The sequence below is a fragment of the Pelophylax lessonae genome (assembly GCF_965119305.1).
Source record: "Pelophylax lessonae genome assembly, chromosome: 1".
NCBI lineage: Eukaryota > Metazoa > Chordata > Amphibia > Anura > Ranidae > Pelophylax > Pelophylax lessonae.
Window position 1 is genome coordinate 471,120,395 of NC_138768.1, and position 24,456 is coordinate 471,144,850.

At 42.5% G+C, this 24,456-nt stretch overlaps 1 protein-coding gene across 1 annotated transcript in view; it reads right to left on the minus strand.

Moving 5' to 3' along the window:
• Positions 1–1,597: 1,597 nt before the first annotated feature.
• The window catches only part of LOC309546978 (mediator of RNA polymerase II transcription subunit 16-like), a 48,681-nt gene continuing 25,822 nt past the window's right edge, over positions 1,598–24,456 (minus strand). Inside the window, exons 8-11 of the mRNA XM_082246746.1 lie at positions 24,242–24,448; positions 23,930–24,140; positions 23,727–23,844; positions 1,598–1,888 (exon numbers count right to left, since the gene is read on the minus strand). Coding sequence (XP_082102872.1) covers positions 1,762–1,888; positions 23,727–23,844; positions 23,930–24,140; positions 24,242–24,448 — 663 coding nt within the window. The 3' untranslated portion in view covers positions 1,598–1,761. The remainder of the gene's footprint in view (positions 1,889–23,726; positions 23,845–23,929; positions 24,141–24,241; positions 24,449–24,456) is intronic.

Below are 24,456 nucleotides of genomic sequence, written 5' to 3' on the forward strand. Positions count from 1 at the left end.
CTGAAAAAACCTAGGCTTTTACAGAATACCAGGTAAATAGAAACAAATGTGTATATCTCATGGCCTAGGGAACACCTGTGATGTAATATATGTACTGCAATTTTGGAAATATTGATTGCCGTTTTCAGAGTTCACTGACTGGTTTAGAAGGTTTACTTTATTTCATATCAGCAACTCAGACATTAACAATGGCAGCCTTCATATTTTGCTTGGTAAAATTAAAGAGATTGTAAAGGCAGAAGGTTGTTTTTATCTTAATGCCTTAGGATAAAACAAACCTTCTGTGTGCAGAAACCCCCTTAATACTTACCTGAGCCTATCTTTATCCAGCAATGTTGCATGAGTTTCTCAGCTGCCTGAGACTCCCCTCTTCGTTGACTGAGACAGCAGCACAGCACTATTGGCTCCAGCTGCGGTCAGTCAGCCAGCCAATTAGGTGAGAGTGGGGGGCGGGGCTGGGTCGTGGCTCTGTGTCAGAATCGACTTGTGTGCCCCCAGAGCAAGCTGCTTGCTGTGGGAGCACTCAACAGGAGGGAGGGGCCAGGAGCACAGAAGAAGGACCCGAGAAGAGGAAGATCCTGGCTGCTATGTGCAAAACCAACTGCAAAGAGCAAGTAAGTATAACAGGTGACTTTACAATCACTTTAAACCAACATGAAGCAAAACATCTATGTTTAAGGCTTCTTACACATGCATTCCAATTAAAGTTGTTTAAAGGCTGCAGGTTTTTTACCCAGCTCCCCAGAGCCCCTCTCCTTTATACATACCTAAGCTCGATCTCAATTGAAGCAATGTGTTTGAGAGCAGCGGTCTTTCCCTCCTCATTGGCTCAGCACACAGCTATTTGCTCCCGCTGTTGCCAATCACAGCCAGTGTCGAGGGGGGGTCTTTCTATGGACACACGCGAGCCTGCACAAGTGCCCCCATAGCATGCAGGTTGCAATGGGGGCACTTGGTGGGTGGGGGTGCCGCCAAAATCCCCGGTGGCAGACCCAAGAAGGGGAGGATAGGGGCTGCTCTGTGCACAACTATTGCACAGGGCAGGCAAGTATAACATTTGTTATTTTAGAAAATATAGCTTTCCAATCACTTTAAGATTCTCTTTCTTGTAAATAAAGCAGCAAATTGCAATTGCAAGCCCTACATAATGTTATACATTAAATAATGTTAAAATAGGCTTCTCTCCATCCCAGCACACATGCTGGGCAAACTGCCATTATTCCATATGGTCAATATATCTCAGATGGAAAATCAGCATTCAGGTACTTAATACTGTGCCAGCCATGGGTAGTGAAAACAGACATTTGTGTGAAAGAACAGGTGGCATAGGTAGGTTGTGAGAATATATTTTTACCTGAAGTTTCTTACACAGGTTAGTAATGTTGGCCATACAGTAGGCAATTTAGTGGCACAACAAAATGAGGCCAGTTCACCTTTAAATCCCCTTAATACGAGTTTCCTTTACTCTTTAGGTTTACAATTTTATTGTTAGAAGTGCTTATTTACAGTACAATTGGCATTTACCAGGATGATGCTTTTAGAAAAAAAAAAAAACAATAACCATGGCTGCAGAGGAATTCCAGAGATATAAGTCTTTACAAAAAAGGGTTATCCCAGTTTCTTTAACTGTCATCCCCACTGTAGAAATAGTTTGGCTGGTATAAGACACATTTTCAAGTAGTGGGGAAAAGGGCGCAGTTCAATATTCCACTTCTTTAGCTTCTCAAAGCTTTACTATGGTTGGATTTTGCAAGAGAAATGTCAAGAGTAAATATGGGGCATCTTTCTCCAAAGTCCTCCACATAGACAGGTTTTAATCCAACGTTGCTCCCACTGCTTCACTGCAGTCGCCTTATTCGGGGATTTCAGCATTGTTACACAGCCACACCTGAGCAAACAATGAGACACAGGGCCGGATTTAAAGAAACTGCAGCTTCAGACATCCATGACGTGTTTCAGTTTCACCGCTTTAAAATCAATTAACTGGCGCTGCGGCGAATTGGCTAGTGAAACAGCAATAATGAATTCCGCCGTCAGCGGTATTCACTTACGATCGAGGCTTCGCAAATTCGCAAACTTATGTCTTCGTGCTTATAGCAGTTTCACATAGCGATGTGGGCTAGTGGATTAGTGCACACATCATGTCTGTAATTCATCTCCCTCTGCTGTAGGTTCGAGGCTTACCATCTCCACCTAACTTTTTTATTTTCTTTTTTTGTTTATATTTCAAAAATGTAACGGATTACATCATATATATTGCTAAATAATGTTACACTCAGAAGCGCTTGCAAACTTACAGCATTTTAAGTGGTTTTATGATTTTGTCTGTGTGTCGAATCGATCTTATGATTGAAAGTAGCAAAGGCAAGTGACCAAACCCCTACACTACTTCAGGTCAAGATGAAACCTCACAATTTTACCATGGTCTTCTTCCCAGATTCCATACAATGTTTAGTACTTTAGCTATATGTGCTTTTTAGCCTTAACACACTCCTTTTTTTCCACCAAACAAAATTCTGCACAATAGCTAAGTGCTTTGCAACTTCACTGCAGTTAACAACGTCATGGGTTCAAATCCCAACAATCACTACACTTGGGATCTCTTTTCACTCTCATTTTTTTTTGAGTTTTTTTAAACTATCTTGAATTTGGGGGGGGGGGGTGTCCTACCCAAATTTCAAGCACATTAATGGAACCAACACAATTTTGATTTTATGAGTGTGGTCCTAGTTTTCTCGAGATGCAATTCTTTACATATTTACCATGGTTCTTACAATTTCTTGACCAATAAACATAGGTGTCTGATATTGGACTCTCTCCATATTTCAACAACACAGACCCTCATAGTCTAACACTACATTTGCCTCACACCTCAACACAACACTGTCACATCCCTACTCTACATTCCAACCCCTCACATCACCAGTACAAGCAGCATGCAAAGTGCAAAGCTCCGGCCTTGGCAGCTTAATGGGCCATACACTAAGAATTTTTCAAGACTTTTTCCTGTAGACTTAACCAAACCATATAATATGAGGTCAAACCTCTAAACTTTCAATTTGTATGCAATCAGGCAGGCCCTTGCACTACATAGAAAAGGTCAATCTGAAGGATAAAGTCTTCTCTAAATCTTACAGTGTGTATGGCCCTTTTGTCTGTAGGCACCCACACAAAACAAAAAACACATGTTCCATTCAAAAGTCTTTATTTATTCTAGAATGACAGCATAAGGAGGGATGCAGCAAGATAATATTGTCAGTCTCCAGTCCGTGTGCCTTTACAGCACCAGCCCACGATCTTTTCTCCATGGCTACGGGATTCTGATGTCTTCCCCAACTTCATGCAGAGTTCAGAATCCATTCTGCACCTCTACCAGCTCATAGGGGACAGGCATGGCCAGGTTGCTGGTCAGCTTCCAAGCCACTTTGGAAGTTCCAGGGTGTTCATGTTGGTCATCGATGCTGCTTTTGGCCATGTGCCTTACCAAATATCCACTGACCACAAAAGAAGATGAGTGGAGTCCATCAAGGTGGGTTTCTACTCCTGGAAAAATAAAACAAAGGATAAGACATTTCATTATGAAAATCACATCTTAATGCCTGTTTGCTTCATTCTGAACTTCATTTAATTTCGACATCACGAGTGAAATAACACATTTTCTGCCAACTTACACAAACCAGAAATCATTAATGCAAACATTTGAATACACACCTGTGACGCCAGACAGCCCATCACCACAGGCTTCTCATGGTACATGCCATGATTCCAAGATGTTCACGTTCTGGAAAATTAGAACACCATAAGATACCAAGCAGCCGTTCATGTTATCAATAACTACACAGGTGGCATAGACACAACTAAACACCTGCCAGCTCTTATCAGCCCTTTCCACTATTCACAATACCAACATGTTTATGGTTAGAGGTGCATGTTTTTGCTCAAGTAACACAATTTTACCAATGTTGACTACACTTTATCTACAATGGCAAGTGTCATTGGCAGATGATAATTACCCTCTGTCTCCCTGTGAGTGGCACCTCTGCTAACTAGCAAATTAATACACATGCCCTATCTTGACCGGTTACAGTACTTACATGTAAAGTGGCTAGCAACCAGGGTATTCCGGGTGGCAAAACCTGCAGCGGTGATCCGCCGCTTGGGGGCCGCCGGCTGACGGACCTCTGGCTCCCTCTCCTCCGTCAGCTCCCAAAATTCATCCCGGGCAACGCACATGTTGTGCAACACGCAGCACGCCAGGATGATCTTGGAAGCCTTTGTAGGAGAGTACAGGAGTTCACCCCCAGGCCGGGCCAAGCAGAGAAACCGGGATTTGAGAAGACCTATGGTCAACTCGATGATACTCCGGCTTTTCCGCAAGGCCCTGTTGTAATTCATTTCTGCTGGGCCCTGGGGGTACCTGATTGGAGCCATCAGCCACGTCAGCTGCGGGTAACCAGCATCCCCTGAAAAAAAGGAAAAATATACATTAGTTCTTCATATCATGTGACTTTAGATGACTCCTCAAAATGGGAGACAATTATGCATTTTACTAAACAACCTGCTCGTCTGTTTGCAAAAACTCATATGAAACATCTCAACTCTGTCTAACTGCCTAAATCACTAATACAAATGGGAAAAAGGACACACAAAGTGGTGTGTTTCTCTTGCAAGTTCCAACTTGGCCCCTATTTTGTTCCTATTACATTAGCCTAGGTCTTACTTCTGGAATATATCTGCAACTAGAGTGAGGAAACCAATATTGACTCACTTATGCAAAGTACTTTGGGGATATGGCAATACCATTGGAATCATTTCTAGGTTTTGTTTGGGTGGCTAGAGGACACCATTTACACATTGGTTAACCACCTTCATTTGACTCAAAGACAACTTTGGAAATCTTTCTTTTGTGAGCTGCTAAGCTGCTAATCTGGTTGTGTGTGAACAGCCTGCCAACTCCTAACACATCCATTTTAGGTAGGCTTTGCTTAAATCAGGGTGTACACCGATGTAGCTTATTCCTATGTCTATGTAATCTTACAGTTTATGTTGTTAAGACAAAATACTTTACCAATAAGCCACCCTTGGGGCATTTGGCCACTTTCAAATGCCTCGTACAGAGTACTGGTTCGTAACATACTGGAATCATGGCACGACCCTGGGTGACCAGTGTTGACACTCATGATGCGCTGTTTGGCGTCACAAACTAATTGGGCGTTCAGGGAGTGGTACTGCTTGCGGTTGCGGTACTCCACTTCGTGGCTCCTTGGTGGCCTAATGGCTACGTGGGTGCCATTGATTGCCCCTAGTATTTGCGGCATGTGTGCCCGCAGGTAGAAACCCAACTTGACTTCATTCCACTCATTTTCATTCTGTGGCCAGTGGATAAAATTGGGCACTATATCGACTATGGCATTAATGACCAACATGAACACCCTTGAAACTGTGGGCTGGCTAATGCCCATGATACTTCCCGAAGTGGCTTGGAAGCTGCCACGCCCTAAAATATACAAAGTGGCCAGCAATCTGGCCATGCCGGGCACTGCATGGCCGCGCTGTGTGTCCGGTTCAATTTTGTCTGCTATGAGCTGGTAGAGGTGGAGAATAGTTCCTTGCTCGAGCCGGAACTTCCTCCTGACATCAGAATCCCGCAGCTTGTCCAAATAGATCCTTGGAGCAAAAATGCGTGGCTGGTGAGGTAAGGGCACACGGACTGGAGGTGCTGCTGGAGGTGCTGCTGGAGGTGCTGCTGCTGCTGCTGCTTCCCCACCTTCTGCTGCCTCCTGTGCTAGGGCCTCCTCAAACAAGGCACCGATGAATGCCAACATTGCACCATCTAATGCGTCTGGGATATCGTCCTCCATTTTGAACGCGCGAATTCGCGAATGCGCAGATATGTATAGAAACGGCCGCTAATTATCACACCTGTGAGCCAGCTATAAAAGGAGCACATGGCCAATATGGCTGCTGGATGTTATAGATCGATGTTTCTTATGTGCTAGCAAGACCCTGTGACCCACAACGTACATTATCTTGAGGTAAGACAATTGTATCTCTCTCTCCCAAAAAAAAAACAACAAATTCTCTCTCTCTCTCTCTCTCTCTCTCTCTCTCTCTCTCTCTCTCTCTCTCTCTATATATATATATATATATATATATATATATATATATATATATATATATATAGATCTGTCTGTTTGTGTGTTCTTGCTCACCGTTATTGTTTACTGAAGGAGAGAATTTGTACTTATCTTGGGTGTGCTTAAATTGTCTATGGTGAATCCCCTCCAACCCACAATAGCTTGTGAACCCCTCAAGTGTCTTTTAATCATTGGCAGTTGGCCCCATGTGCATGTGGTTTTGACATGTGTTTTCTCATGTTTGTTAAAGGTGTGCAGTCTAGATTTGGCATCTAAACCTGCCCCCTTACCTTCCCAGCTTCCAAAGACACCATTTTTGCTTTCCTGATAACTGTAATTTATTATGTGCACGTATGTAGGTCATGCGATTTCTCATGTATGTTTAATGTTTGCAGCCTCCTTTGGCCTATAAAAGATTACACCACCACCCCCACCAAGTCTGTTTGTGCCATTAGGTAAGTGTTTGGAGGGCCTCGTGTGATTTGTGCCCATATGCGTTTTCTTATGTGTTTTTTTCAATTTCTTTGCAGCCTCTTCTGCTCTTGGACCACCACCACCACCACCACAACCAAGTCTGTTTGTGCCATTAGGTAAGTGTTTGGAGGGCCTCGTGTGATTTGTGCCTATATGCGTTTTCTTATGTGTTTTTTTCAATTTCTTTGCAGCCTCTTCTGCTCTTGGACCACCACCACCACCACCACAACCACAACCAAGTCTGTTTGTGCCATTAGGTAAGTGTTTGGAGGGCCTCGTGTGATTTGTGCCCATATGCGTTTTCTTATGTGTTTTTTTCAATTTCTTTGCAGCCTCTTCTGCTCTTGGACCACCACCACCACCACAACCAAGTCTGTTTGTGCCATTAGGTAAGTGTTTGGAGGGCCTCGTGTGATTTGTGCCTATATGCGTTTTCTTATGTGTTTTTTTCAATTTCTTTGCAGCCTCTTCTGCTCTTGGACCACCACCACCACCACCACAACCACAACCAAGTCTGTTTGTGCCATTAGGTAAGTGTTTGGAGGGCCTCGTGTGATTTGTGCCCATATGCGTTTTCTTATGTGTTTTTTTCAATTTCTTTGCAGCCTCTTCTGCTCTTGGACCACCACCACCACCACCACCACCACAACCAAGTCTGTTTGTGCCATTAGGTAAGTGTTTGGAGGGCCTCGTGTGATTTGTGCCCATATGCGTTTTCTTATGTGTTTTTTTCAATTTCTTTGCAGCCTCTTCTGCTCTTGGACCACCACAACCAAGTCTGTTTGTGCCATTAGGTAAGTGTTTGGAGGGCCTCGTGTGATTTGTGCCCATATGCGTTTTCTTATGTGTTTTTTTCAATTTCTTTGCAGCCTCTTCTGCTCTTGGACCACCACCACCACCACAACCAAGTCTGTTTGTGCCATTAGGTAAGTGTTTGGAGGGCCTCGTGTGATTTGTGCCCATATGTGTTTTCTTATGTGTTTTTTTCAATTTCTTTGCAGCCTCTTCTGCTCTTGGACCACCACCACCACCACCACCACAACCAAGTCTGTTTGTGCCATTAGGTAAGTGTTTGGAGGGCCTCGTGTGATTTGTGCCCATATGCGTTTTCTTATGTGTTTTTTTCAATTTCTTTGCAGCCTCTTCTGCTCTTGGACCACCACCACCACCACCACAACCACAACCAAGTCTGTTTGTGCCATTAGGTAAGTGTTTGGAGGGCCTCGTGTGATTTGTGCCCATATGCGTTTTCTTATGTGTTTTTTTCAATTTCTTTGCAGCCTCTTCTGCTCTTGGACCACCACCACCACCACCACAACCAAGTCTGTTTGTGCCATTAGGTAAGTGTTTGGAGGGCCTCGTGTGATTTGTGCCCATATGCGTTTTCTTATGTGTTTTTTTCAATTTCTTTGCAGCCTCTTCTGCTCTTGGACCACCACCACCACCACAACCACAACCAAGTCTGTTTGTGCCATTAGGTAAGTTTTTGGAGGGCCTCGTGTGATTTGTGCCCATATGCATTTTCTTATGTGTTTTTTTCAATTTCTTTGCAGCCTCTTCTGCTCTTGGACCACCACCACCACCACAACCACAACCAAGTCTGTTTGTGCCATTAGGTAAGTGTTTGGAGGGCCTCGTGTGATTTGTGCCCATATGCGTTTTCTTATGTGTTTTTTTCAATTTCTTTGCAGCCTCTTCTGCTCTTGGACCACCACCACCACCACCACCACAACCACAACCAAGTCTGTTTGTGCCATTAGGTAAGTGTTTGGAGGGCCTCGTGTGATTTGTGCCCATATGCGTTTTCTTATGTGTTTTTTTCAATTTCTTTGCAGCCTCTTCTGCACTTGGACCACCACCACCAACACCACCACCACCACCACAACCAAGTCTGTTTGTGCCATTAGGTAAGTGTTTGGAGGGCCTCGTGTGATTTGTGCCCATATGCGTTTTCTTATGTGTTTTTTTCAATTTCTTTGCAGCCTCTTCTGCTCTTGGACCACCACCACCACCACAACCACAACCAAATCTGTTTGTGCCATTAGGTAAGTGTGTTCTGTAACTGTTCACTAATTATACTGTATATGAAGAGCAATCTGCAAATCATGTTTTTTTCTGTTTTCATTTCAGATTTAGGCGTTTGGGGCTATTTGCTGCTGCTGGACAGCCAGATTTTCTGCCCACCTCGTGCTCCCATGGCCCCACCCACTGGAAGGCTGAGGAGAAGGGGCAGGATGGCCAGGGGGGGCAGGGTGGCCAGGGTGGCCATGGGGGGCAGGGTGGCCAGGGGGGGCAGGGTGGGCAGATTGTCTGGCTCTGGTGTGAGGGAGGCTCCAGCTGTATCCATGAGGGAGTCCACCATCCCCATCCCGGAGGAGGAAGCCGGGGGAGGTGGTAACACACCAAGTGGACAAGCTGGCTCTTCTGACAGTAGTCCTGAAGAGGGTCCGTCCACCCGAGTCAGCTTGTCCACATTATCCCGGCTTCCCCGTTTCTCCCACAATCAGTGCTGTGTCCTGGTCCAGGCCTATATGGCCAGATATCAGGCGATACATGGGACCAGGGCCGCGGTTAGCTCTGTAACCGAGAAGCGCAGATTGTGGGATGAAATCCAGGATGCTGTAAATGCACTGGGTGAAGCACCTCACCACCGTGACAGTGTGCAGAAGAAGGTCACCGACATCTGGGCGTCCGTTCGGAAGAAGCTAATTGCATGGGCTGCGGAGGGTCTTTATGACCGACAAGGTCGGCTGGATGAACGTGCACGAAGTTCTCTCTGGGATTATCAATTACCTTTCTTGCAGATCATAGGACCCGATACCATCTTTCCCAGAGAGGACTTAGATTCGGATGCTTTGCACCGAGGTAGGATATTATCTTGGATGTCAATTGTGTGAGTTGTTTTGAAAAGATGAACTACTATCCTATGTGTGACATGAATAGAATTTGATACTTGCCCTTCCAATTGTCCTTTTTTTGTTTTCCCCAACCTGCAATTTGTTCATCTGTAGCACGGATCTCAGCCCCTCCACAGCCCATGCAGCTTGGCGACCCAGACGAACTCACGGGTGTTGACATCAGTGCTGACCCTCCTCCTGGTAGGTCCCATATCATACTGTGCCAAACAATGTAGATGTATTTTTTATTCTTTCCAAGATAGCTCATATTGCTATGTCCTTTACAGAAGATCCGCAGCAGGGAACACACCCAGTGCAGCAAGGCCTGGAGGAAGGTGTTGGTATGTCTAGCAAATTAATATTTTTTTTGTAATCTTATTAACCTCGTTAACACACATGTTTTTTCTTTTGAAAGAGTGTTGCCTTTTAGATGTTTACCCTGCAAAACACCGTTGACAGCATTAATGGGTGCCGTCATTAGTATTCAGACCAAGCCTTCTTAACCTTTGTGAGGGTTTAGCAAGTGTCCTATGAGCCCAGGAAAGCACTTTTGAATGTTTGGCCTCAATGCTTCATTCCTGAAGCTAGGAGGGCAATCTGGCCATAATCATTACTGCCTAAGGTTATGTACTAAACATGTTTTTTGTTTTTTTGTTTTTTTTTTCAAAGAACATCAGGCCCCTCTTGACGTAGCAGCTGGAGTTGGATCAGAAGCTGGCGACGATTCTGCATCCAGTGCAGTGGTATGTGATATAAGGGAACAAGGTGCACATGTAACATTTCAATGGTAGTAATGATTTTGGGCTAGATGTGGCTTACATTGTGTGTGTTAAATTAGTGCTATGACATTCTGAGGATGCACCAGCACAACAAGAGTTCGATCTTGAACATCAGGGAATTATGTTATAATTTGTTGTGCCACTAATGTTCCAAAAACATCCAGGACCTTTAAAGTCCGGCCAGTCTTTGATTTTCCAGGTCCAAATTCATGTGTATCGTTTTGTTGGGTTGTCCTGTAGCCGATTGATGGCGAGATTTTAGACAACATACGTAGATGTAGAAAGTCATTGGTGTAGTAACAGATTTACCTAAAGCATAAACAACCTACCACACCAGGGTTAATTGGGAACACCTTCATGTCGAAACTTTTTTGCCTTTGTCATATTAGTCCTACCAATATAATATGTACCCATTATCAAAAGTGTTGCTAGCTTGGATAATATTACAATGAACAAGTACTTATTAGAAGCACATCAAACTTTTCTACGTTCTGCTTGGGGTGTTAAGTTGTCAAACTAATCTGAACTATTTAGTCATGATGTTTGATAATGATTTGGTCTATTTCTTCTGCTTTCAGGTAGCCTTCGATGCAGAGGGATTGTCACCTACCCAACCTCGTCCATCTATGCTGGATGTAGCCGAGAGGCTGCTTGATGAGTATCGGATCCAAAATGAGTTAAGGAGGCGTACTCAGCAATCTATTGAGGTAGTACGTCTGCTCGGGCTCATACAGGAATCTGTAGCAACAATGGTACAGGTTCAACAGGATATGCGTAACAGCCTGGTAATTTTAGCAGACCAGCATCAACGGGATCAGCAAAGTGTTGACACTCAGGTGCTGGCCACACGCCAATGCCTGTTTGGATCTGAAGATGCCCCATTGGCAGAGCCCTCCCAAACATCTCACTCACCTGCCACTGCAGGTTGTGGTAGTGGGAGGGTAATGCCAGTGTTGGCCACTTGTCAGGCAGCTGGGGATGGGACAATTCCTCCTGTAGCCACTCCTAGCACTTCACACTCCGTTCGGACTCCCACACCCCTCAATGAGCAATCCTCCTGCACAACCTCATTGCGCACTGGTTCCACAATGCCCCTTCCATTTGAATACACTCCCTACACACCTTTAGAATTTCACTCCTACCCAGGCCATCACCCTTTGTCAACAGCCCCACATGCCATTTCCCCCCGCACCGTGGACCACAACAACCAATCAACCACCACTCCCCACACATCTTCACAACCCTTGCACCACCAGCAGCATCAAATAGCCTCGGGGCAGCAGTTAACAAATTTACTGGTAATGGCACACTATCCCCAAATTCTTAGGCTGAGCACAGAGCAGATTGGACTATTGGCACAAGATCTTATGTCTGGGACATTTCCAGGGTTCACCACCCTGCATCAGCAGCAGCCTCATGCACAAGATCTGATCATAATGGGCCACTATACCACAACTCTAAGGCTGACCCAAGAGCAGATGGGACTATTGGCCCAACATTTGATGGCAGGAACCTTTCCAGTGTTTTTTTATTTATTTGTATTAGTTTTGTTAATGATTGTTACATTGGCCAATTTGTGGGGTCATTTTTTGGTTTAATTTGAGGGTGGCACAATATGATTTATTATAGTGTTTTTTTTGGTGATGCAATTAAATTTTATGCAAAATGATTAGTTTGTGTTTGATTTTTGTTTTTTTAGGAGTGTTGGTGGCCAAGTAAGGGCCCTGGTTAATGTAGGCATTTATACACACGTGCTCCTCTATCTCCAAACATATGATTTCATTTAAATTTGGAAAACTCAATGTTCACATAATGACCCAAGAAAAGGTCTCCCTTCAAATGTAGCTTCAAAACAAGTCTCAAGGATAACATAAACCAAAGCCAACATGCTAACAATTACAGACCACACCACTCGACTAAACAAATACAACACAAAAGACATTCGATGTGTACACCAAAAATAAAACTTTGGTAATAAAAGATAAACTCTTTTTAATAACACATGTAGGTGTCTACCAACTGTAGCATCAAAAAAATATATTTTTAAAATATATAATATAATGAACAAAATTTCAAATGTAACATTTGTGTTGCAACGTGCAACATACAATTTTTTTATTTTTCTTTTTATTAAAAAAAAATATTTTTTTTTTCCAAAATTATGTTTTGTTTTTTTTTTTTTTTTAGTAAACATATTTTTTTCCAAAAAAGGGTTTTTTTAGTAAACATTTTTTTTTCCCCAAAAGGTTTTTTTTTAAACATTTTTTTACATTTTTTTCCCAAAAAAGGGTTTTTTGTAAACATTTTTTTATATTTTTTTTCTCCCAAAAAAGGGTTTTTTTTGTAAACATTTTTTTATATTTTTTTTCAAAAAATTTTTTATTTTTTTTTTAACTAAACATTTTTTAAAATTTTTGTAGAAAATATTTTTTTTTTATTTTTTTCCTTTTTTTTGGTAAGTCAAAGGCGTGACATTACGCACAAATGGCTCCTTAGGGTCTGGATCCACCCCACACAGCTGCTCCAATAACATAATTCGTTCTCCGCACCACTTTAAATACTCCAGCATTACCTCGCTGGTGAGGTGGGTGTGCCCTGGGTAGAAAAAGACATGACAATTAGTTTTATGCAAAATGATCCTAACAAGGATTGTAATTAATGTGCCTCAACAAATATGCTTAGGAGTCTATTGGTTGGCTTTTATGAACACTCTGAAGCAAATATGCTAAATTGCTGTTGTAAACCTTGAACTCAAACTTTCAACTCTAATTGTTCAAAAGGTTACATAAGATGGCTTGGAATGTTAGTAGCAGTTCCACCAAAGCTAAGTAAAAGGCTTTTCTGCACGTAAACACAAGCAATGATTTTGAAGAATGTAAGGTGTTTTGGGTTCAATTGGTCAACACGATACATGTGCACACATTTATCTCTATCACCATTGGAATCTGTGGAGCGTTCTCTCTCCCTCTTACTGTCTATAGATTGAACCTGACACATAGTAGAGACTCACCCTTTGGAATTTTGAGGGACAGTTCTGGACGGAGCAGAAGTGTCTGCTCCCCTGATCTCCTTTCCGCCATCCCAGCTGTGTTAAGAGAGAAGAAAAAGTTTCTCAACAAATGGACTCACGCTAACTGTAGGTTACGCAGTCATAACACCCACTCCTTACCCCTCCACACTTCCCTGAAAGTTTTATTTAGACATTGATATGGTGGTGATGCAGATTTGTACAGTGCAAGCGTCATTCTTCTGGGTGAAGCTTGTAGCGTTAAGGATACGTACTCCCTGCTTTTGTGCTGATTGTGTTTCTCTGATGTTTTTTGTGCCTCAGCCCTGCCTGTTCTAAGTGTTGGAAACATATCATTTTTGGAGGGCTGCGGAAAACTAATCAGGTTAGACTTACCCTCTCTAGGTTTTTGGGGACGAGAGAAATCACAATCCTCCTTTTTACATGGCCCCTGTACACACCTCTAGGCACCTCCCTCCTGTTGGTTGACCCCACAGCAGGCAGCTTGCTATGGAGGCACATGAGATGAAGCCAAGCACCCTGTGCCTGTTCAGGCACTAGGCTGTGAGCCAGCCTTGCCCCCCTCCCTTCTGATGGTCTCAATGATTAGGAGTGACAGCATCAGGAGGCAATATTGGCATGCTGTCACCTCAGTTAAGGAGGAGGGGGAGTCTGTTCCAGACAAGTATTTGTGCAAAATTTTAGACAGTAAGAAAATGGTCCCAGTAAGTCTTTGGGGGAATATGCACACCTATCACTTGGAATACTAATGCATAGAATGCATTCACATAAAGAACCTGCTGCCTTTAGAACAACTTGAAGCCTGAACAACTTGAACATACACAGTTAGCATTTCTCCACTTACTAAGTAGACACATTACTGCAAAAGCACACAACTTACCATCATCACATTTTTTTTTGGCCCCCCGAACAGGATGGGCTTGCTGGCTCAGGAGAAACTGCACAAAAAGAACACAAATTGTGAACTGGAATGTGGTACATTACCGAGGAAGAGTATTTATGAAAGATTGATAAACACACATTTTCAGTGTTGACTAAATCAGGACATGAGTAAATTACAATGTCCCCAAAAAATTTACAAGTACAAAGCACACCATTTCCAATGTAGAGAATCTAACACCAATTTAGAATAGGGTGGCTTGAGAAAACTTTAAAAAAATAACATGTCCTGTAATGCTCCCCAAAACCACCTTTCAAACATGAAGGTTAAGCAAGAGTCTTTCATGACCAACCTTCCTGTCACATATAGCAAAACTACACTTGCTTTGACTCCAACTTAGATTATCCTAGATACACATCATCCTAGCACACACAATACATGTGATAATCTAATTTTAGGTACTTACAGACTAGTTCAGGGGAGCCACTAACATCATCTGCCTCCACCCCTGGATTGGGGGAGGATGGGGGAGACCCTTCATGGGGGGATGGTGTCCCTTCATGGGGGGATGGTGTCGTATCTCCTAGAAACACAAAGACACGGATACAATCCTTGAACAAAAGCTATTTGATAAAGGCACACAGAAAGTAGTCGGGAAACATTGAAGGTAGTAGTTACAGTGGACTGGGTAAGCAGCGGCCCCTCTTCCCCAGTCCTCCACAACAAACATCCTCAATGTCAGCTGCTACATAACCCCAATGTCAAAATATATATATATTACAGCCCTTATATTTCCCAGGACACATTGAACACACAAACACATGTAGAATACTTACTTCCCATTTGAGGAGAGCCCAGGTCCTCATTAGTCAATGACCAATTGGCCTCTTCTTGGGCAACAGTGTCTTCCTGGCCCGGATCCAGGCGACTTGGCCCTGCCTGAGGCTCCTCTCTTGCTGAAGTTACATCAACCACAATTGAAAACAAAACAAACAATCATTCCTCCAAGTTCGATCTAATACACAACACAACAGCACATCCACATTACTTACAGTGGGCCTGAGAAGTCTGAGGCTCAAGATCCTCATCACTGGTTTCTAAAAAAATAAAAAAAAAAAAAAACATCAAAAATAATACATTATATATTATTTATGGACACAAATAGGCAGTAACCTCTCATCATGCTAGCACCATACTCAATGCCCCTACAATTCAGAACATAGAAGTGCACTTACACCAATGAGATGCATTGAGCATGTTTTAAAACAGGAGGGCACCATGCAAATTAAGCGGTCGCCTAAGGCCTCGCACCTACAGGGGCCTTGCGGCCAGTGGTGGAGCACCAACATTTCGAAGGGCGCAGTCAGGGAAATCGCCCAAGTAAAAGATTGCTTTCAATCCTCGGATCTAAAATTTGCAGCAGTGTCCTGCAGTCCCTTCACTGCGTCTGCCAGGTGTCTGTTGTCCGCTGACATTTACTCCTCCTTCTCTGACTGGGGATTGGCCGTCTGATCATGTTATCCTAAGATGTTGAGGAATCGGTAGGTGTGTACCTGCACCAGTAGGAAGTTACTGCCTGGTCAACTCACTCTGCTATCATCGGTTGTTGCTCTGGGAGGAGAGCTCCGCCCTGGATCCAGAACATACAGGTAACCAGGCCCAGACTTGATATTTTGCAGGCTGCTCATAGATTTGTGGTGTCTACTATGCAAAGGGGTGAGTAGCCCCAGGGAAGTTGGAAGAGTCCGAAAATGGTTGGTGGAGGAGGAGGAGAAGAAGGCCCTGGGTGGCTGGTGGACAAGGAGAGGGCCCCTGGGTGTTTTCTAGAGGAGAAAAGACCCCCAATGACGCCAGAGTCAGTTGCCAGGGAAGAGAGTGGAGCTGAGCAAGTCCTGCATATCTGACATGAAAGCCAAACATGGTGGAGATGGAGCCCTCTGCCCTACACAATGACAGCACCCGAGGTGGAAGGTGAGGGGTAGCGGGTCTTTGACATTATAGAGCATATGGACTCTGTCCATTATTGTTAGTTTGGTTTGGAGTTGTCCTTTAGATGTTTAACTCTGTTGTTTTTGCCCCGAGCTGTGAGGGACTGAGGTATGACAGCCCACTATGCTGGGACTTATAGTGCCCTAGAATGTGGAGGACTGAGGAATCCTTAGTCCCTAACAGAGGGCACTACAAGTCTTCGCATAGCAGGCAGTAGTTCCTTAGTCCCCTACAGAGAGCAGTACAAGTCCAAGCAGGTAGCCTTCTGTGTTGGGACTTGTTGTGCCCTTGACTGTGGTGGACTGAGGAAGGGAAGTGTAAGGGGGTCTCTGTCATCTCAGATGTATGGGGGAGCTTTGGTGACCACAGAGTTCCCTTTTACACCAGAGTCCCCAGCTTTCCCCTTCAAATAATGGTTCCCAGAACTCTCCTTACATCAGAGTCTTCACACTTCCCTCTTACAGTGTAGTAAGTCTGGAGACTCCGATGTAAAGGGGGCTCTGTGAAATGTGATTAGAGATTAGACATTTCTACAATGTACATTTTTCTACTTACGATCCACAATTTGTAGCAGCTCAAATGGCTCGCTGCCTCTGAAGGCATAGTTCAATGTGGCAGTCCTCCTCCTCCCCTTCTTCACCAAAAGTACAAGAGGGTGTCGCCCGTCCGCTTTTGCTAGAAGCAGAAGAGAAAAAATAAACATAAAAAATAAATCATGTACATAGTAGTATTAAAGGTTGTGAAGAGACACTTGATGGAGGTAGGAAAGGTAGGAGCGAGAGGGAGGGGAGGGGGGGGGTTGTTGGTATTTGTGTTGTTGTATACCTAAACACATGTCCACCTACCCACAAAATTGTAACCTATCTGGTCACATGTCATGTATATTTTTACTTACCGGAGATTTGCTCCACAGCCTTTTTCAGGAGCCTGGGTGAGCGCCTTTTGGCATCACACCACAAGATCCACCACAAGAGGCAGGAAGTTAAATCTCCGCAGCAGCCTCATCCGGAGACGACACATCATCTTGTACTTTTGGTGAAGATGCATGTTCACCTGATCATACCCCCAGAGGAGGAGGAGCTGTGGAAAGAGCAATGTATGTTTGAGTCCAAGTATGTCCAAAAAAGTACAGTCTTACACAAACATGCTAGGTCGTCTTTGAGATTTTGTAGAACAAAGAATCCCATTTCTGGTGATACATAGACATCGATGTCCAAATCTACCTCCATGACATAGGTTGCCCCAACTGGTGATTTCCTCTACATGATCTAGACATTTTGACAATTGTCCTTTCATTACACACCCAGGGCCGCCATCAGGGGGGGACAGCCAATACACATGTAGGGGGCCTGAGTGCCTGTAGGGGCCCCGGACCCGCCATCCATGAAGTGTGCAGGAGACAGTAGCCAGTTGACACATAAGGCAGGAGAAGCGCCGAAGGATAAATGCATAGTAAGCACACTCAACTAGCTGGAAGGCCTGGGACTCCAGAGATGTTAGGAGGAAGGGACTTAAGAGCCTTTCAGCCTTTCAGCCTTTCAGCTACTCATTGGCTGAGGAGGTAACAGGAGGCAGGCTGATCCACTTCCTGCTGCCTCCTTAGCCAATGGGTACACAGGGTGCACTGTCCATCACTGCACAGCCTTGTGCTTCCTCTGCTGATGGGATAGAATTCCTCTGCCAAAATAACATGCAGCAGAGATGGAGATAAGAGAGATGTAAATTAAATCTTTCCTAATGAAGCTGCTATATTTAGCTAGAATACATGTACAATTCATAGCCCTTGGCATGTTAATTACAGTAACTGTATTTACAACCTTATTGCTGTCCATTTAGCAGGGTGCAAGTAACTTTACACACATGTAGCATAGGTATCAACTTTTGTCACCATGTTAAAAGGACAGCAGTATGGGTAGCATTACAGTGACTGTTATTAGTCCAGGCTCACTAAACTAGCCAATGCTTGGAAAAGCAAGCCATGCAGATTGCTTTTCAGGTCCCTTTTAACATGAGCTGTCTGATTGGGTGTGTCTGTTCATTATGCTGTGCTGAATTACCCTGGAATCGCAATTCCTGCAAGAGGAGCACATGGGATGTGGGAGATGTGAATTTAATGTGTCAGAATTATCCACACAATCACACATAATCCTTTTTAAAGGTCCCCAGCAGAATTTGATGGCATAGTGGTGGCCAGCAGTGCCAACAGATTCCAGTTATATCTGTAAATTAACAAAGCAATGGGATCTGGGGGCGTATTTAACTTGCAATGGACACCCCCATTGAAACACATATGGCAGTGTGAGATGCGTGTGTTGGGAATGTTATCCATTAAGACAAGTGATTATACACTCATGTGTTTAGTTTAGAGGTGATTTGTCCAATGCAATCCTTTGAAGACATGACCAGTCCATATTTTTGGGAGCACTGATTCCATCTCAGGTGAACAAATTAGCTGCTGTGTGCAGATCCAGCTTATGATGGCGAGTCTCCGACAAGACAAACGGTGCAGAGCTTGCAGTGCGTATGGATGTATTTAAGGCAATAATTTTTGGCATTATGTATTTAGGGAATATAATGTTTATAATCTTGCATATATGAAAAGGGGCAATACATTTGTCTTTATCTAGACAGATTCCAAAGCGTCATAGCAATCTGTCACAGATAATTGTGTTTAATTTCGTGTAAAAGTATAAACTAATCAAATCTATCTATATACAGGCATACCCCACTTTAAGTACACAATGGGACCAGGGCATGTATGTAAACCGAAAATGTACTTATAGTGAAGCAATCCCTTTTTTCTTTTCTCAATGCATGAAAATACACCAGCTCCATAGGAAATTTTGGCCACATTGACATGGCCTTGCTCCCAAACCATGTGGGAGCATGTTAAGGGGATCCAGGACTATGACATGATAGATTACCTAGGCAAGCTGGCCAGCCACAAAATGGATATAGTGTAGTCCTGGGTACCCTCTCGTTGCTCCCTAAGTTTGTTATCCCTGTCACTTATGGTTTGTGAGCAGTGTCATGACAAGCTGAACAAGCTGTGTCCTTACTCACGAGTGTATGTAAAGTGAGTGTACTTAAAGCAGGGTATGCCTATCTATATCTATATAGAAAGTTCAGAGATGTGAACCTGTTCCCTATTATATACACTAATATATGGTATATAATATATTCTATATATGTATAAAATATATAGATTTTATATAATGTATACATATTGTATATAATGTATATATATTGTATATAATATATATATATATATATATTGTCTATAATATATATATATTGTGTGTGTGTGTGTGTATATATATATATACACACATACATACACACACATACACATTATATACTATATATATATATTATATACCCAAAAATAAAATTATATTATATATATATATATATATATATATATATATATATATATATATGTGTGTAGGGAACAGGTTCACATCTAGGAAGTTTCTATAACAGGAAGCTTCTAGATCACATCTAATAGGCAGAAAGTGCATGCGCAGATCAGCAGACCAAAAGTTAATTGCACACCCGCTAGATAAGCGACCCACCATCCCCCATCTCGCACATTCACCCTCCCCCCCCTCCTTACCTTACACACAAATGCCACAATTTCGGCAGTAAAGAGTGCAGGAGCCATGATGCACAAACTTGCGAGAGGGCCTGGACAATTTCCGGAAACGTGTGCACTCACCAATAGTTTCGTTTCCGGTTGCATGTACAAATGTGAGAACGCGGTTTTGTATATTAGCGAATTCGCAAACAATAGTCACCTTACACAACCATTAAGCATATTTAACTTAAAACAATAAATACAAATACATACATTTGTGGACACCAGAAAACTTTATTTAGACACATGAAGACATTTGAAAAAAAGATTTGAAACATGCTGTTTATTACACAAATACACAGCTCAAACATTTCACATAACATATTTTTGGCACAGTCTCCACAGTATCCCATTGAAGCCACAGATTTGGATTTTTAAAACAAAAAAAACAACCTTTGTACAACATTTAGACCATATACATCGACAAAGAGCCCATAATCTACAGATGCATGTGCAGATTGACAGAACAATACACAATTATGTTAACAGCAATAAATACTTACAGAGAGTCAACACACAACACAGCCAAATCCCACCTCCATAAATAACAAAGGCCCCCAAATGTTAACCATAAAGCATGTGACACACAATATATTGGACCTCTTCCTAGGTCAAATCTTTCCTGCTGTCTGAGTGAGCTATATATAATCAAAGCAAACACACACCCAGAATGGTAACTCCCAGGCAAAAATTTAACTGTGTGTGTCCTGTGTGTTTTGGAGCATGCTCAGTTGGAAAAAAAAGGGAAATAGAAATGAGGAGGAGGAGAGAGACCTAAACAGCCCAAATACATGTATGTATGTATGTAGGTGTGTATATATGTGAATTGATAAAATTCTCTCTTCAAGTTTGCTAGTCATTATTTAGAATGTTTAGATACAGGAATACATACATATATATACAATTACATGAGAGAGCGAGAGAGAGAGAGAAATATATATTTAGGGAAACAATTGAAACACACCTTTTGGGATTTGGGAAGTGAGATTGTGACGATTGAACAGATATGTAAGCCAACAATCTGACTCATCACTCATGAACATCCCTAATCTTGGCGTGGCAATTATATCAGGCGTTCTTATGGGCGTTTTTGCTGGCGTTTTGCCAGGCGTTTTGACATGCATTTTTTTGGGCAGGCATTTTTATATGAAATCACCTAAAAAAGCCCCAAAAACAGACCACAACACCTACATGTGAACGTAGCCCGTTTGGGGGCGTTTGAGGGGGATTTGTACAGCTCAAGGATCAACTCCCAAAACAGCCAAAAAATCCAATCCTATTCAGTTCAATGGCCCCTGTTCCCATGTGAGCATTTTGACGGCATGAGGAAAACACCCAACGCTCACTGAGAAATAGCACAATCATTAGGGAGTCTGCCTTCCTGCTGTAGGTTTGTAAGTTCGAATCCAGAAGGAGCCCTCTGTATGGGCAACACTTGGAGGTCTCCAAACCTCCAGATGTTCACATCATTAATTTTGTTCATGTTTGAAAAAGGCATTTGTATCAGCAAACTTTTAATCTAAAGACATGAACAAAATACAAAAGATGCCACATAAAGTCAATATGTAGCAATATTGTGAGCTAAAGCTATATTTGTTTGTTGGGCATACTTTGCTAATTAGCCAAGTATGGGGATATATATATATATATATATACCTTCAGTTAAATGTGTAGTCAAATGCTAACACTTGGCCATACCCATATGGAAGAAAAGGTAGTATTTGCAATATATTTAGAAAAACATTCTTTTGAATCACATAAAATATTGGCAAAATTGTGACATTTCTTTGATATGTGTGAGATGCTTATAATCTGTCTTTTAAATATGTTTTACATCTATTTTTGTTCTATCTGAGTACCCGTTCCCCAATGTAATATTTTGTGGGTTTTTTCAGATAATGTGGAGGTTCTATATAAACACTGTAGATTTCACTGTTATGATTTCAGAGTTATCAGGAAAGGTGATGGAATGTGATGGTGTTTACTAAGGGATCCCTTGTTGGAAGTGTGCATGTTTTTCCAATTCCGCCGTTTTTTTCCATTTTCTATGGGCGAGCCAGCGGATTTTCAATCGGTATTCAAAATAAATATTGCCCAAAATCGCGCTGGTGGAATTTTTTGAGCCTATTTGGCGTTGCGCATGCGCACATTCGCGCGTTCGCAGCTCGGGGCTGGAGGAGCTTTTTAACCTTTCTACACTTTTGCAGATATCTCTCTTTCTAAGTCAGTTTTTGACATTTTTTAAAAGCCAGTCATCTCCAAATTGTTTTCCACACCTTCCACAGTGATTTGGGATTTTTGGGGGTACAGGGGAAAATTTGGCAAAACTTTAGTCGAGCTTTTAGCTGGCGTGTTTTTAAGTCACGCTCTGACCTTGTTGCATCTTAATGAATATCACACTAGGCGTTATTGTCCACCCGCCGTTCTCTGAATACCAATTCTGACGTACGAATTCGCCGGTTCGCAAAAAACCCGCCAAAACACCAATTCGCTGTACTATGAATCAGGCCCTATGTAACTATGTAAGAGTGACGTGTTTTTTCCGTATAACGCAGATGTGCACAGAACCTTATACAGAAGCTCGGAATCTGTACCAGATGTTTTTAGAGTATAGAGTCAATAGAGTACTGGATTGTTACATCTGTGCAACTGCCTCAAGGATACAGTGTTACAGCAGTTGTCAATTGTGGACAGTATAAACTGAAAGAGAAGCTTATTCCTTGTATCTGTTGTTCCTTGTTGAACACAGCACCTGTTTAATCATTACATTTGCATCAATTGGCTACATGCTACAAGGACACAGAGCTATGGTAATTTATTACTGTGAGAAGAACTGAACTCTCACCTTTCATAAATTGCTGGAAAGCACCTGAGCCTACAGAGCTCTGTACTAGCACATCTATTCCTGCATTCTATGAATTATACTGTGCAATGGTGAAATGAACTGATTTTATCGTATTCTGGTGCCTGACTGCCCATTGTACAGGAAATCTATAAGGCCAAATGCTGGTTAAAACATCTGCGGTACTATTTTTGGGGGGTTGGTATGCTACAGACAACCCTTATGGTTTTAATGCTAACTTGTGTAATGTGATCATTAATTTTGTATAATAATTATAATGGAATTAAGATTAATCCAAGGTTCTTCATACAATTTATTCTTAGGTTTAGGGAACAAGCACTAGTTGAGAAAAAACGACTGAGGGGGGTGGGGGGATAGGATGTTCCCTCCCACTGCTTGTAATAGAAAATGAGTGGCTAGTTAGCTGCTCTGATTGCTATTACAAGAGAGCCAACCACCAGCTTTAAAAAACGGTACCGGCAGGCATCATCCCAATATAACCACCAAAAGTAAGGGTATGTCGTTGGTTGTTAAGTGGTTAAAATTAGAATTGCTGTGTAGCCTGCTTGCTGAGGAAGCATTTGGCGGAGGAGGCCCCAAATGGCAATGCACACATAAGCGTTTAAAGGCAACAGTATAAGAGGAGAGTTTAAGCAATAAAACTGATTGACGTGTCTAAACACTAGGAGTGTTTAGCACTTGAATGTTCATTAATTTCAATGGCCACAATAGATTAGTATTCTGCCCACGGGAATGAATAAACGCCCAAAAACTTGACGTACCTAGATTTAGGTGCATTTTTTTAAGCTGCTTTTCTCCAGCCATTTACAGGGAAAGGTCCAGTGTACATGAGGTCTAAGTGTCCGCAGTACCAATTATAGTGTGGCTTTAAGTTCAAGCTATTGGATAGCAGTCACCTGTGGTTTTGCAGTTCTGAATCAGATCACTCAGTATGAATAATGTACATTTACTGTTCACATTGCCTGCACGCTAAAAGCTCAGTTTGAGCATGAAGGCAGCTTTCCTTTTTTGGCTGCAGTAAGCAGTAGCGAGGGGTAATCACTCCAGCAGATACAACACAAAGTCACCAATCCACTGAATAAGTTGCTGTAGTGACTGAAGAGTTGGCATGTCTAGTACAAACTCCTCTGTTTTCAGGTTGATCATCACTTTGTCTATATCTAAAAGAAAAATAGTGGTTACAGCTAATACCAAGCACAGAAAAAACATATTTATATTTGTACCTCAACTTTGCAACAGATGTACCTGTATCAGGATACTTATTGCAGATCTCGGTAAGTCTGTCTCCTGGGCTTTTGTCAGGGGTGTTAAGAAAGTGGGGTCGCAGCAAAGACTTCAGAGTGCAGCTGACTGAGATAAGGAACAACTTGGCATGATAGTCACAGACACGAGTGATGGTGCTGGGTGACAATTTACAAAGTGATGCTTTCATAGCCAGGATCCGGGTAGAAAGGACCTAAATTATCATTAACAAGGTTATAATTCATATTTTATATGCTAAACACATGCTTTAAATTATGATGTTGTGCTCATATTTTGTACCTAACCAGATCTCACCTGCTGCAGTGCTGCATTTTGTTTGGTATACTCTTCATGTAGTTTCTCTACTAAATTGTGTACCATGTTAGGCTGTACATGTAGCAGGATATCCCACCAGTCGTACCCAGTCACCATGCAGTACTCCAACAAGAACAGAAGATGACGAAGTGAAGTAGTCATATCAAGTGCGTGACCCATAGATGGGGAGACTCTCAGCATGCTGAGCTGTTAAG